The sequence below is a fragment of the Rana temporaria genome, chromosome 11, assembly GCF_905171775.1.
Source record: "Rana temporaria chromosome 11, aRanTem1.1, whole genome shotgun sequence".
In the NCBI taxonomy this organism is placed as follows: domain Eukaryota; kingdom Metazoa; phylum Chordata; class Amphibia; order Anura; family Ranidae; genus Rana; species Rana temporaria.
Window position 1 is genome coordinate 157,482,860 of NC_053499.1, and position 14,519 is coordinate 157,497,378.

The 14,519-nt window shown below is 47.6% G+C and overlaps 1 protein-coding gene across 1 annotated transcript in view; it reads left to right on the top strand.

The window, feature by feature from the left end:
* Positions 1 to 1,770: 1,770 nt before the first annotated feature.
* Positions 1,771 to 14,519, top strand: part of SLC9A5 (solute carrier family 9 member A5) — a 107,564-nt gene continuing 94,815 nt past the window's right edge. The window contains exon 1 of the mRNA XM_040329522.1: positions 1,771 to 2,379. Coding sequence (XP_040185456.1) covers positions 2,238 to 2,379 — 142 coding nt within the window. The 5' untranslated portion in view covers positions 1,771 to 2,237. The remainder of the gene's footprint in view (positions 2,380 to 14,519) is intronic.

A 14,519-nucleotide genomic window follows, 5' to 3' on the forward strand; every position in this document is an offset into this window, starting at 1 on the left:
TGCAGTCACGCTAAAAATCGCAGATCGCCGCCATTACTAGTAAAAAATAATAATAATAAAAATGCTATAAATCTATTCCTTTTTTGTAGACGCTATAACTTTTGTGCAAACCAATCAATAAACGCTTATTGCGTTTTTTTTTTTTTTTTACCAAAAATATGTAGAATACGTATCGGCCTAAACTGAGAAAAATATTGGTTCTAAAAAAAAATTGGGGATATTTATTACAGTAAAAACATTGGATTGCGAGCATAATTTGTTCCGGGAAACATGCTTGTAATCCAAAGCACTTGTATATCAAAGCGAATTTCCCCATAAGAAATAATGGAAACTCAAATGATTCGTTCCACAATATGTTGCTAAATGTTGTACCTTCATTAAAGGGGTTGTAAACCTTCCCGTTTTGTCACCTTAATGCATCCTATGCATTAAGGTGACAAAACATTCAATGCCTACTTAATAAAAATGCCATAAAACTATCCCCTATTTTGTAAACGCTATAAATTTTGCGCAAACCAATCGTTAAACGCTTATTGCGATTTTATAAATAGGTAGAAGAATACGTATCGGCCTGAACTGAGGGAAAAAATAATTGTTTTATATCTTTTTGGGGGGATATTTATTAGAGCAAAAAGTAAACAATATTGCATTTTTTTTTCAAAACTGTCGCTCTATTTTTGTTTACAGCGCAAAAAATAAAAACCGCAGAGGTGATCAAATACCACCAAAAGAAAGCTCTATTTGTGGGGAAAAAAAGGACGCCAATTTTGTTTGGGAGCCACGTCGCACGATTGTCGCGCAATTGTCAGTTAAAGCGACGCAGTGCCGAATTCGCAAAAAGGGGGGCAAGGTCCTTGACCTGCCTATTGGTCCGGGTCTTAAGTGGTATTAAACATTTTTGATTGTCAAAAAAAAAAAAAAAGAGAAGAGAGGGAGAACAGTGGCCCAGATTCAGTAAGCAATTGCGTCTGCGTACCATAGTTACGCAGCGCAATTGCTGACTTGCGCTGGTGTAACGAGTTCTCCTGATTCAGAGAACTCGTTACGCCGACTGCAGCCTAAAATCTGCGTGGCATAAGGCTCTTATGCCACGCAGATTTTAGGCTGCATTCTTGCGATGACCGCTAGGGGGCGTTACCATTGTGGTCAGCGTATAGTATGCAAATTGCATACTTACGACGATTCACAATGTTGCGCGCCCCCTGCGTACGCAAGTTACGTCGTTTCCGTACGGCGTGTTTAGCGTAAGGCTGCCCCTTCTAATAGCAGGGGCAGCCAATGCTAAACTATACCTGGCGTTCCCGCTGGACGCCATTCACGTTCACTTTGAAGCAAATGACGTCCTTGCGACGTCATTTGCCGCAATGCACGTCGGGAAAATTTCCCGACGGAGTATGCGCTCGGCGCGGGAGCGCGCCTAATTTAAATGATTCCCGCCCCTGGCTACTGCTCCGTGAATCGAGGGCAGCGCAAAATATCGTTGCCCTACGCCTCCGCAAATAGAGCGCAATTCTTTCTGAATCCGGGCCAGTATAGGGAGCTGCAGCAAGCCCCCTTTTCCCGGGAACAGGCTTGATGAATTATTTCCCAGCCTTGCAGAGTGCGGATTAAAGTCCTCTCCAGAGCAAGCATTGATATGCGGGGTATAAATTGCTTTCTGTGTGTATGGAGGTAGGGGCTGCTCAATAGACTGCTCAGGGAGGGGGGTGGGGAGGATGGCTGCTGCCACTTAGCATTTTATGCATTAGGGGAGGTACACACGGTGACAGCCTTGCTGTGCCGTACGCTTGGCTTGACTCCTTCAGTGCTGGCATGGTGGCTTCTTCTCCTTCAGAAGATCGATTGGGACAAATTCATTAACGCGTCTCCAATAGATCCTGGATGGACGGGTGTCTTTTTTTTTTCTCATCCAGACTAATAACTGCGTATCTATGGAAGATGCATGAAATTGGTCGCACGTTGGACCGTTCCCCACGCCGGCGGCAGGAGACCGAATTCTAATGAGTGTCTACAACGTTCTGCAGGCTCCGTGTGCCGGGGAGGTACAAAAGGAGAGAGAGGGGAGGATGCCACCACATGTGCACTGAGTGCTCTCGCTGGATGCGGCAGCACATGGTCCTCAGCATCACACACCGCTTTACCTGCTGATTGGTGGAGTGGCGTCATGACGTCACCGCCGGCATTAGGGCTCCACTCCGGGGAGTAGCGCGAGAGATCAGGGGGGGAGAGAGAGAGAGATGAGCTCCACTGCCTACCATGAGGACAAGGGAGAGGAAGGGGCTCCGGGGGGCTTCCAGGTGGTGCGCTGGGAATGGCACATGGTGCAGACTCCGTACCTGGTGGCTGTGTGGATCCTGGTGGCCAGCCTGGCAAAGATCGGTGAGTGACGGTCTGTGTGTGTGTGTGTGTGTGTAGGAGAGACGGCTTGTGTGCTGAACGATCCCATCTGTCTGTGCCAATCACATCATCCCACTGTGTCCTTCTTTTTTTTTTTATCAGAGAGAATTCGCAACAATTTAAGAACAAAGAGACATAACCACTGCGCAGGGAGGTAGTGAAAGAAAATGCAAAAAAAAAAGAACAATAACAATGCAAAGAGATTGTTCCTTAATCCGTATTAAAGCAAACGTTTATTATATTGCAGCTTACCGATTCTTAGATGCGGTGGCTGCGTTCGTTTTCTTTTTAAGCTTTTCAATCCTTTATTTTCACCTGGTGAGCCTGCCAGTAATGCCGCGTACACACGATCGGAAATTTCCAATGGAAAAAGTCAGATAGGAGCTTTTTCGTCGGATATTCCGACCGCGTGTATCCCCCATCTGACTTTTTCCGTCGGAATTTCCGACAGACTTAGCTAGAGAGCAGGTTCTCAATTTTTCCGACGGAAAAAAAGGAAAATCTGTTGGTCTGTATGAAATTCCGACGGGAAAAAAAACACACACATGCTCGAAAACAATTTGACACATGCTCGGAAGCATTGAACTTCTTTTTCTCGCCTCGTTGTAGTGTTGTACGTCCTCTTTATGCTGCTTTATACATGTATAGAGCCCTGACAGGTCCTCTTTATACTCCTTTATACATGTATAGAGCCCTGACAGGTCCTCTTTATACTCCTTTATACATGTATAGAGCCATGACAGGTCCCCTTTATACTCCTTTATACATGTATAGAGCCCTGACAGGTCCTTTTATACTCCTTTATACATGTATAGAGCCATGACAGGTCCTTTTATACTCCTTTATACATGTATAGAGCCATGACAGGTCCTCTTTATACTCCTTTATACATGTATAGAGCCATGACAGGTCCTCTTTATACTCCTATACATGTATAGAGCCATGACAGGTCCTCTTTATACTCCTATACATGTATAGAGCCATGACAGGTCCTTTTATACTCCCTTATACATGTATAGAGCCCTGACAGGTCCTTTTATACTCCTTTATACATGTATAGAGCCCTGACAGGTCCTCTTTATACTGCTTTATACATGTATAGAGCCATGACAGGTCCTCTTTATACTCCTTTATACATGTATAGAGCCCTGACAGGTCCTCTTTATACATGTATAGAGCCATGACAGGTCCTCTTTATACTCCTTTATACATGTATAGAGCCATGACAGGTCCTCTTTATACATGTATAGAGCCATGACAGGTCCCCTTTAGTTATCATGATATAAAATAATGAATGTGGGGGCCTTTTGGTGGGCGTGATTTTTTTTGGGGGGGGGCAGCATTTTATTCTTGGTCCCAGGCAGCACAATGTCTTGGGCCGGCACTGCTCAAAAGGGCCGGTTGTATCTGTAAGATTAGATGTCCAGCACATCCCCTCCCCCTACATTAGATGTCAAGAGCCCCCCCACCATCAGAAGTGGAGTCCCCCACTCTCCCTTACATCACAGTGCACCCCCTTTTCTTATGCTGCTGCTGGGAAGAAGCTGGATGCATAGCAGAAAGTAAGGGTCTGGAGGAGGGCTGGAGCTCTCCTGCAGCTGCAGGAGAGGTGCGAGGGCCACGTGAAATGGCCTGGAGGGCCGGATTCGGCCCACGGGGGCCTTGTGTTTGACACCTGGGACATGGATGTTCAGACCCATTGCCATCCGAGTTCCACAGTTGGCACTGCGTTCTGCGAACCGATTTGGGGGGTGTCGTTAACTTTATATTGACACCCGCAGCGGTTCACAGAGCGACGTGTGAACTGCCTGCGATTCTGACGCGGTGCGGGAAACCCTTGCGCAACGAATCGCTGTGGTTCCCGCGCCGCATCAATGCCTTATCCTAAAAGTTGCAAAACTGTTTGCTGTCACTGCTTATAAATAGGTAGATTCAGGTACAATGGAATAAAGTTACGGCGGCGTAGCTTAGCGTGTTTAGGCTACGCCGCCGTAAGTTAGCTAGGCAAGTAATGATTCTCAATGTACTTGCCTGCTAATATACGGCGGCGTAGCCTAAAGCGGGCGGGCGTAAGGGCGCCGAATTCAAATCTGTGTTAGGGGGGGCGTGTTTATTGGTAATAAGGCTTGACCTTACATTTTTTACGTTTCTTTGTTACTGCGCAAGCGCCGAGCGCCTACATTTCCCAGTGTGCATTGCGGCTAAGTACGCCGCACGGGCCTATTGATTTTGACGTGGACGTAAACAACGTAAATCCCGATTCGCAAACGACGTAAAAATTTCGAATTTCGCGGCGGGAACGGCGGCCATACTTTAACATTACTATTCCACTAGGGCCTAGCTCTAACTTTACGCGGCCTATCTCTTACGCAAACGGCGTAAAAGTACTGTGTCGGCCGGGCGTACGTTCGTGAATCGGCGTATATCCCCTCATTTACATATTCTACGCCGACCGCTATGGAAGCGCCACCTAGCGGCCATCCGAAATATTGCAATCTAAGATAGGAAGGCGCAAGCCGTCGTATCTTAGATATGTTTAAGCGTGTCTCTGTTTGAGCTTACGCTTAAACATAGGTCGGCGTAGATTACTACTGATAAGCCGTCCTAACTCTACCTGAATCTACCTAAAAGTGTTTAGGTAGAGTTTAGCTTCAATTTGTTAGTGTATCTAAATCTGCTAGTCCATCTAACACTCCCCTCACACTAGATTGATAATGCTGCTGACTGCTGTGCCTCCTGTGCTCCTTCATCCAGAGTGTGTGGGGGGGGGGGGGTGCTTTATTGGCTAGGTGAAAACAGAGAGGGGAAAAAAGACTAAAAAAGGAAACAAATGCAGCCGCCACATCTGATTGGTAAGCTGCTATATAGAAGTGCATAGGAGAGGACACCTAACCATGTCCTTTACTGTCATTGCTGGTGCCAGCCAGGTTATCATATACTGTACAGTGCCAGCCAGGTTATCATATACTGTACAGTGCCAGCCAGGTTATCATATACTGTACAGTGCCAGCCAGGTTATCATATACTGTACAGTGCCAGCCAGGTTATCGTATACTGTACAGTGCCAGCCAGGTTATCATATACTGTACAGTGCCAGCCAGGTTATCATATACTGTACAGTGCCAGCCAGGTTATCCTATACTGTACAGTGCCAGCCAGGTTATCATATACTGTACAGTGCCAGCCAGGTTATCATATACTGTACAGTGCCAGCCAGGTTATCCTATACTGTACAGTGCCAGCCAGGTTATCATATACTGTACAGTGCCAGCCAGGTTATCATATACTGTACAGTGCCAGCCAGGTTATCGTATACTGTACAGTGCCAGCCAGGTTATCCTATACTGTACAGTGCCAGCCAGGTTATCATATACTGTACAGTGCCAGCCAGGTTATCATATACTGTACAGTGCCAGCCAGGTTATCCTATACTGTTCAGTGCCAGCCAGGTTATCATATACTGTACAGTGCCAGCCAGGTTATCATATACTGTACAGTGCCAGCCAGGTTTTCATATACTGTACAGTGCCAGCCAGGTTATCACATACTGTACAGTGCCAGCCAGGTTATCCTATACTGTACAGTGCCAGCCAGGTTATCCTATACTGTACAGTGCCAGCCAGGTTATCCTATACTGTACAGTGCCAGCCAGGTTATCATATACTGTACAGTGCCAGCCAGGTCATCAAATACTGTACAGTGCCAGCCAGGTTATCATATACTATACAGTGCCAGCCAGGTTATCATATACTGTACAGTGCCAGCTCACTTTATTCTATGGTAGACCTCCAAATACCCTCTATGCCCACCACTGTGCCCTCTCATTATGTCTTGTAGCTCACTATATTGTTATACCCTTCACTGTGCCCCCTGTGTACCACCCTGCACATCACCTTGGTAAAAATCCTTTCTTTATCTTACCCTGCACTGTGCCCTTATACCGTACCCTGTGTTCCCTCGTACCTTCCTCCGTATAGTACACCATGTACAGTGCCATGTCACTCTGCCATGCTCTGTGCCCAGGATTGCCATCCATCCAAATGCTCTGCAAAGTGCAAAAACCTTAAAATGTAAACCGCAATGTTTGTTTCCTGCTTGGCAGGGTTAGCCGACAACCCGGTGTTCTTTTCTCTTGATTTTCTGCAAGCTGTACAGTATTGTACGGTTTGATGCCAACCTGCCTGGGCATTGCTTACATGTTTAAATGTTACCAATATGGCAGATTTTTTTGCAAACAAAACAATCATGAAATAAGCAATCAGTATAGAGAATATAGTCTGATATCGTCATCGTAATGACTGAGCTGTCTGTAATTGTATGAGCGGCTGTGAGTTGGCACCCTGTATGTGCCCCTTTAATTTACTCTGCGCCCTCTGACTTTACCTTTTACTGTGCCCTCTCACTGTACCCTGTATTGTACCATGCACTGTGCCCTCTCACTGTACCCTGTACTGTGCCCTCTCACTGTACCCTGTACTATGCCCTATCACTGTACCTTGAACTGTGCCCTCTTAGTGTACCCCTAACTGTACCATGCACTGTGCCCTCTCACTTTACCCTGTACTGTGCCCTCTTACTGTACCCTGTACTGTGCCCTCTCACTGTACCCCGTACTGTGTCCTCTCACTGTACCCCGTACTGTGCTCCCTCACTGTACCCTGTACTGTGCCCTCTCACTGTACCCCGTACTGTTCTCTCACTGTACCCCATACTGTTCTCTCACTGTACCCTGTACTGTGCCCTCTCGCTACCTCTTACTGTGCCCTCTCACTGTACCCCGTACTGTGCTCCCTCACTGTACCCTGTACTGTGCCCTCTCACTGTACCCCGTACTGTTCTCTCACTGTACCCCGTACTGTTCTCTCACTGTACCCCGTACTGTGCTCCCTCACTGTACCCCGTACTGTGCTCCCTCACTGTACCCTGTACTGTGCCCTCTCACTGTACCCCGTACTGTTCTCTCACTGTACCCCATACTGTTCTCTCACTGTACCCTGTACTGTGCCCTCTCGCTACCTCTTACTGTGCCCTCTCACTGCACCCTGTATTGCACCTTGCACTGTGTACTCTCACTGTACCCTGTACTGTACCCTTTCACTGCACCCTGTACTGTACCCCATACTGTGCCCTCTCATTGTAACCCATACTGTGCCCTCTCACTATACACCGTACTGTGCCCTCTCACTGTACCCTGTACTGTGCCCTCTCACTGTACCCCGTATTGTACCTTCTCACTGTACCTTGCACTGTGTACTCTCACTGTACCCTGCACTGTGCCCTTTCACTGTACCTTGTACTGTGCTCTTTGACTGTACCCTGTACTGTGCCCTTTCACTGCAGCCTGTACTGCGCCCCCTCACTATAACCTGTAATGCGCCCACTCACTGTTCCCTGAACTGTGCCCCCTCATTATAACCTGTAATGTGCTCTCTCATTGTACCCCGTACTGTAACTCTCACTGTGCCCTCTTCCTCTACTCTGTACTGTGCCCTCTAATTGTACCCTGCACTGTCATAGTACTCCATACTGTACCCTCTCACTGTACACTTTACTATGTCCTCTCACTGTACCATGTACTGTGCCCTCTCGCTGTGTACCCTGTACTGTGCCCTATATTGTGCCCTCTCCCTCTTCCCTGTACTGTGCCCTCTAATTGTACCCTGCATTCTCATTGTACTCCATACTGTACCCTCTCACTGTGCACTTTACTATGTCCTCTCACTGTACCATGTACTGTGCCCTCTCGCTGTGTACCCTGTACTGTGCCCTATATTGTGCCCTCTCCCTCTACCCTGTACTGTGCCCTCTAATTGTACCCTGCACTCTCATGGTACTCCTTACTGTACCCTCTCACTGTGCTCTTTACTATGTCCTCTCACTGTACCATGCCCTCTCGCTGTGTACCCTGTACTGTGCCCAATATTGTGCCCTCTCCCTCTACAACGTACTGTGCCCTCTAGTTGTACCCTGCACTCTCATTGTACCCTATACTGCAAACTCTCACTGTACCCTGTACTGTGCCCTCTTGCTGTGTACTCTCTACTATGCCCTACACTGTACCCTCTCATTGTACCCTGTACTGTGCCCTCATACTGTGTACCCTGTACTGTGCCCTCTCAGTGTATTTATTTTATTTATATGCCCCCTTTTATTCCATATCTTGCACTGTGCACTTTGTTGGTATGTGCAGTGCCCACCATTCACCAACCTCTGTACGTGTTCAGCAACTTTTCTCTTGCAGCACTGGGGTCCTGGGTTTGGCTCCAACGTGTGTGTTTGGTTTGCTTTAGTTTTTCTTTTTGCGAAATGTATTGCGGCTCTCTCTATATATATATATATATATCCAAGCAGAGCTCATAGTGGAGTAGTAACACTGGCCCGGATTCAGAGAGAAATTGCGCCTGCGTAACCATAGTTACGCAGCGCAATTGCTTGCTTGCGCCGGCGTTACGAATGCTCCTGATTCAGGAACATCGTAACACCGACTGCAGCCTAAAATCTGCATGGCATAAGGCTCTTATGCCACGCAGATTTTAGGCTGCATTCTTGCGATGGCCGCTAGGGGGCGCTCCCATTGTGCTCAGTGTATAGTATGCAAATTGCATACTAACACCGATTCACAATGTTGCGCGAGCCCTGCGTACGCAAGTTACGGAGTTTCCGTACGGCGTCTTTAGCGTAAGGCTGCCCCTTCTAATAGTAGGGGCAGCCAATGCTAAATTATACCCGCCGTTCCCGCGTCGTGAAATTTGAATTGTTACGTCATTTGCCGCAATGCACGTCGGGAAAGTTTCCCGACGGCGCATGCGCTTTACGATCGGCGCGGGAACGCGCCTAATTTAAATGATTCCCGCCCCCTGCGGGATCATTTAAATTGCGCGCGCTTACGCCGGGCAATTTTGCCGGCGCGCCCTCGCAATTTACGGAGCTACTGCTCCGTGAATCGAGGGCAGCGGCGCAAATTTGCGGGGGCGAAGGGCAAAATCGTTGCCCTGTGCCTCCGTAATTTATGCGCAATTCTTACTGAATCTGGGCCATTATTTATTTCATAATCTGATCAGTTCCATTCAGAGGGCAGTTCTTTAATCTGTTTTTATCCCCATTTTTCCATTCTACTTCAATGTATGTTTAAATCTCTTTATCCATTCCTACCTGAACTCATCCCTTTGTGTGCCGGTCTATAGAGATCTGCCTCCTTCACCTGACCTTACACCCACCCACCCACCCACCCTACCTACCTCTGTAATCTGTGCGGCTCCACACAAGTGTTTCTGTGTGTTCAGGACAGCGCTGGCCATTGCAGACCGTGGGCTAGATTCAGGTAGCTACGCTATAATTTACGGCGGCGCAGCGTACTGTGTTTACGCTACGCCTCCGCAACTTACAGGAGCAAGTGCTGTAGTCACAAAACACTTGCTCCGTAAGTCGCGACGGCGTAGCGTTAATGGGGCCGGCGTAAGCGCGCGTAATCCAAATGGGGAAGGGGGGGGCGTGTTTTATGGTAACATGTGATGACCTGACGTGATTGACGAACGGCGCATGCGCCGTCCGTGTACATATCCCAGTGTGCATTGCTTCCAAGTACGGCGTAACAACGTATTGGTTTCGACGTGAACGTAAATTACATCCAGCCCTATTCGCGAACGACTTACGCAAACAACGTAAATAATTCAAATTTCGAAGCGGGAATGACGTCCATACTTAACATTGGCTGCGCCTCCTAATAGCAGGATCAGTCTTAAGCCGAAAAAGCCTTAACGCAAACGACGTAAAAACGAACGCCGGGCGCACGTACGTTTGTGAATCGGCGTATCTAGGAAATTAGCATATTCTACGCCGACAACAACGGAAGCGCCCCTAGTGGCCAAAGTTATATTGCACACAATTCTACGCCGCCGCAATCAAGTTACGTCGGTGGAGGAAGTCTATTTTTTCAGCGTAACTGCCTTTGTGAATCGGCGTAACGCCACGCGGGCGCGGAATTCAAATTAGGCGGCGTATCTGGAGATACGCCGCCGCAAAAGGTACCTGAATCTACCCCCGTGTGATCTGAGCCCAAAAAAAAGGGACACATCCTGATATAAGAACCGGAATCAGAACATGCGCTGCTAACTGCCACTTGAATTGCTCTGCACCCCCATGCAGGCAATCCTATTGCTGTCAATTGCGACGCAGTGGCGGCACAGACACAGCTACTGCTCCCAATGTGACATCTGTGTGGGTGCATATGCCCCGTATAATCGGGGCCATAGCTGCAGGTGGAGGCAGGGCTAGCTCCAGCAAAAGGCTGCTTAGGCAGCCGCCTTATGGCGCCAGGATGGGGAGTGAAAATACTTGGATCCCCAGCCACTTGCTGGGGAATCGCATTTTTAACCCCCTTCCCCGCTGCCTGTACACACCAGTGCTTCCAGCACAGAGACCAGGCTCTCGCCTAGAATCCTGGGTCTCCTACTAACGATCGGGAACCAGGACTTCCAGTTCCCAATCACCTGATCGCTATGATAGCCTCTGATTGGCTACCACAGTGATCAGTCACTATGCAGCCTGCCGATGCATTTTCTTTCTCCTCTGAATGGAGAGGAAGATACATTGTATACATACAGGATCCATTATATAATACATTGTATACATACAGGATCCATTATATAATACATTGTATACATACAAGATCCATTATATAATGTACATACAAGATCCAATAATTAATTGTATACATGCAGGATCCATTATATAATACATTGTATACATACAGGATATATTATATAATACATTGTATACATACAGGATCTATTATATAATACATTGTATACATACAGGATCTATTATATAATACATTGTATACATACAGGATCTATTATATAATACATTGTATACATACAGGATCTATTATATAATACATTGTATACATACAGAATATATTATATAATACATTGTATACATACAGAATATATTATATAATACTTTGTATACATACAGGATCTATTATATAATACATTGTATACATACAGGATCTATTATATAATACATTGTATACATACAGAATATATTATATAATACATTGTATACATACAGGATACATTATATAATACATTGTATACATACAGGATACATTATATAATACATTGTATACATACAGGATACATTATATAATACATTGTATACATACAGGATCCATTATATAATACATTGTATACATACAGAATATATTATATAATACATTGTATACATACAGGATCCCTTATATAATACACTGTATACATACAGGATCCATTATACAATGCATTGTATCTTCCTTCCTCTACTTGCCAGGGGAGAAAGATGTAAACAAACAAAAGTGTGTAAAAATAATTTATACTTTTTTTTAGGCCTGATGTAGGTTAGTGTCAGGCCTCGTACAGACGACCAGACATGTCCGATGAAAACGGTCCGCGGACCGTTTTCATCGGACATGTCCGCTGGGATCATTTGGTCTGATGTGTGTACACACCATCAGACCAAATTCCCCGCTGACAGAATACGTGGTGGCGACGATGACGCCGCGATGTGCGCGCACCAGGAAGTTCAATGCTTCCACGCATGCGTCTAATCACTTTGACGCATGCGTGGGATTTCGGGCCAGCGGACATGTCCGATGAGTCGTACTGACCATCGGACATGTCCGACGGACAGGCTTCCAGCGGACAAGTTTCTTAGCATGCGAAGAAACTTTTGTCTGCTGGAAACCTGTCCGCTAGGCCGGAAAACTGTCCGGTCGGCCCTACACACGACCGAACATGTCCGACGGACCAGTTTCAGCGGACATGTTCGGTCGTGTGTACAAGGCCTCAGAGTCAAGGTAAGGGTCGGAGGTCAAGGTCAGTATATTTTGGGTAGACAGGTGATCCTACACTTTTATCCCCCTGAAAACTCATGTTAAAACAGACATATGAAACCGGTTATAAAGCGCTACTGTGCCCAGACTATAGGCATTAAAGCGGCGCTCCACCCTACAGTGGAACTCCTGCTGACATTTGACACCTTTTCAGGGGGGAGGAAACGACACTTACCTGTCCAGAGTTCCAGCGCCATTCTCACCCCGGGCTGGTTCTTCGCCGGTCTATAGGCCCCTGGCGCTGCCATGCAAACTGTGGGAAGCGGGCAGTGACTCCTTGCAGCTTCACGGCCGGCTTCCCACTGTGCATGCACCTTGTGAAGGGTCCTGCAGTCTCCTAGGACTTGTGATGTGTCCCAGAAGGCTGCAGGCGGGGGGGGGGGGGTCTTTTGAAGTGGTAGTGGAAGTGGGTACCTGTCAAAACCAGGTAGCTGCTCCCTAGAAGAAAAAAAAAGTGTTCAAAAGTTGAAGAGTAGGTGGCGATGCAGAAAAGCGGTGCTTCCCTTTAGGCTTAAAGTTCCACTTTAACCGGTTAACGACCGGCTCCTGTACATATAAGTCAGCAGGGGGTTGGGGGGATTTGTCCTGGGAGGGGGGTTGGGGGGATTTGTCCTGGGAGGGGGGTTTGGGGGATTTGTCCTGGGAGGGGGGGTTTGGGGGATTTATCCTGGAAGGGTGAATTTATTCTTAGGGGGTAAGCATGCTGACACATAATGGCCTGGATTCAAGAAGCAATTGCGCCTGTGTAACCATAGTTGCACAGCGCAATTGCTTACTTGCCCCGGCGTGACGAATGCTCCTGATTCAGGAACCTCGTTACGCCGACTGCAGCCTAAGATATGCGCGGCATAAGGCTCTTATGCCCGCATATCTTAGGCTGCATTCTTGCGATGGCCGCTAGGTGGCGTTCCCGTTGTGCTCAGCGTACAGTATGCAAATTGCATACTAACGCCGATTTACAACGTTACGCGAGCCCTGCGTACGCAGTTTACGTCGTTTCCGTACGGCGTTTTTCGCGTAAGGCTGCCCCTGCTATTAGCAGGGGCAGCCAATGTTACGTATACCCGTCGTTCCCGCGTCGTGAAATTTCAAATTTACGTACTTTGCGTAAGTGATTCGTGAATGGCTCCTTGCGACGTCATTTGCCGCAATGCACGTGGGGAAAGTTTCCCGACGGAGCATGCGCTCTACGATCGGCGCGGGAACGCGTCTAATTTTAATGATTCCCGCCCCCCTACGGGATCATTTAAATTGCGCGCGCTTACGCCGGGCATTTTGCCGGCGCGCCCACGCAATTTACGGAGCTACTGCTCCGTGAATCAAGGGCAGCGCAGTAAATTTGCGGGGGCGCAGGGCAAAAACGTTGCCCTGCGCCTCCGTAAAAAAAAGCGCAAATCTACCTGAATCCAGCCCAATGTTCATAACTCTTTGGGGGGGGGGGGGGGCACAGTTTGGCATGGCCGCCCTGGGCTCTAGGTGACCCCGGCACTGGGTCCAGCACGGTTCTCTTGAGTGTGAGTGCAATGCTTGTGTCTTTGTTTAGCCGAAGTGCCACTTTAAAGTGAACGTTACACTAATAACCAACAATCTGCTGCCACTCGAGTGTGTGTGACTATAATGTGGGATCTCTGCCCCCCCCCCCCCCTCCTCCCCGGAGTCGGATTTATGAGAACGATAAAGATGTCCTTGAACAGCGAGTGTTACCATGGTGCACATTCAGCAAGCTGGAGTACTATTTATTCCTCCCCGGCTGTGTTCTGTGAGAGAGAGCGATTTCTCGGGCGACTCGGAACCGGAGCCGCGTGCGGAGTCGGGGTGGCTCGTGTATAAGTGGGGTGTAATGACATTGGGCTGAGAAAAGGAGTGTAGAATGTGAAGAGACCCCCCGGAGAGAGAGGCTGGCGGGGGGGCCCTTTATTGCTCAGATGGGGGTCGTGTAATTTGCGGTTATTGGAATAGATCCTGTAATCTGTGGCGATGATTTCCGCGCTTCGCGTACGTCTTCCGGCCTTCGTGTTAAAGCAAAACTTTGCGCTCTCAAGTCTCAGGACACGTTGACTGTTTGTAATCATTATGCTGCTAGCATTAGTAAATAGATGGAAGGTAAATCACATTTCGTTTTTTTTTTACTTTTTTTTTTTTTATTCATTTCTTCAGTTACTTCCTGGTTTCTGGTCTAGGCAAATGATGTCATACATCCCAGGAGTCTTCAGGAAAGGGGGAGGGGCTAAGCACACTCTCCTTCTTGCAT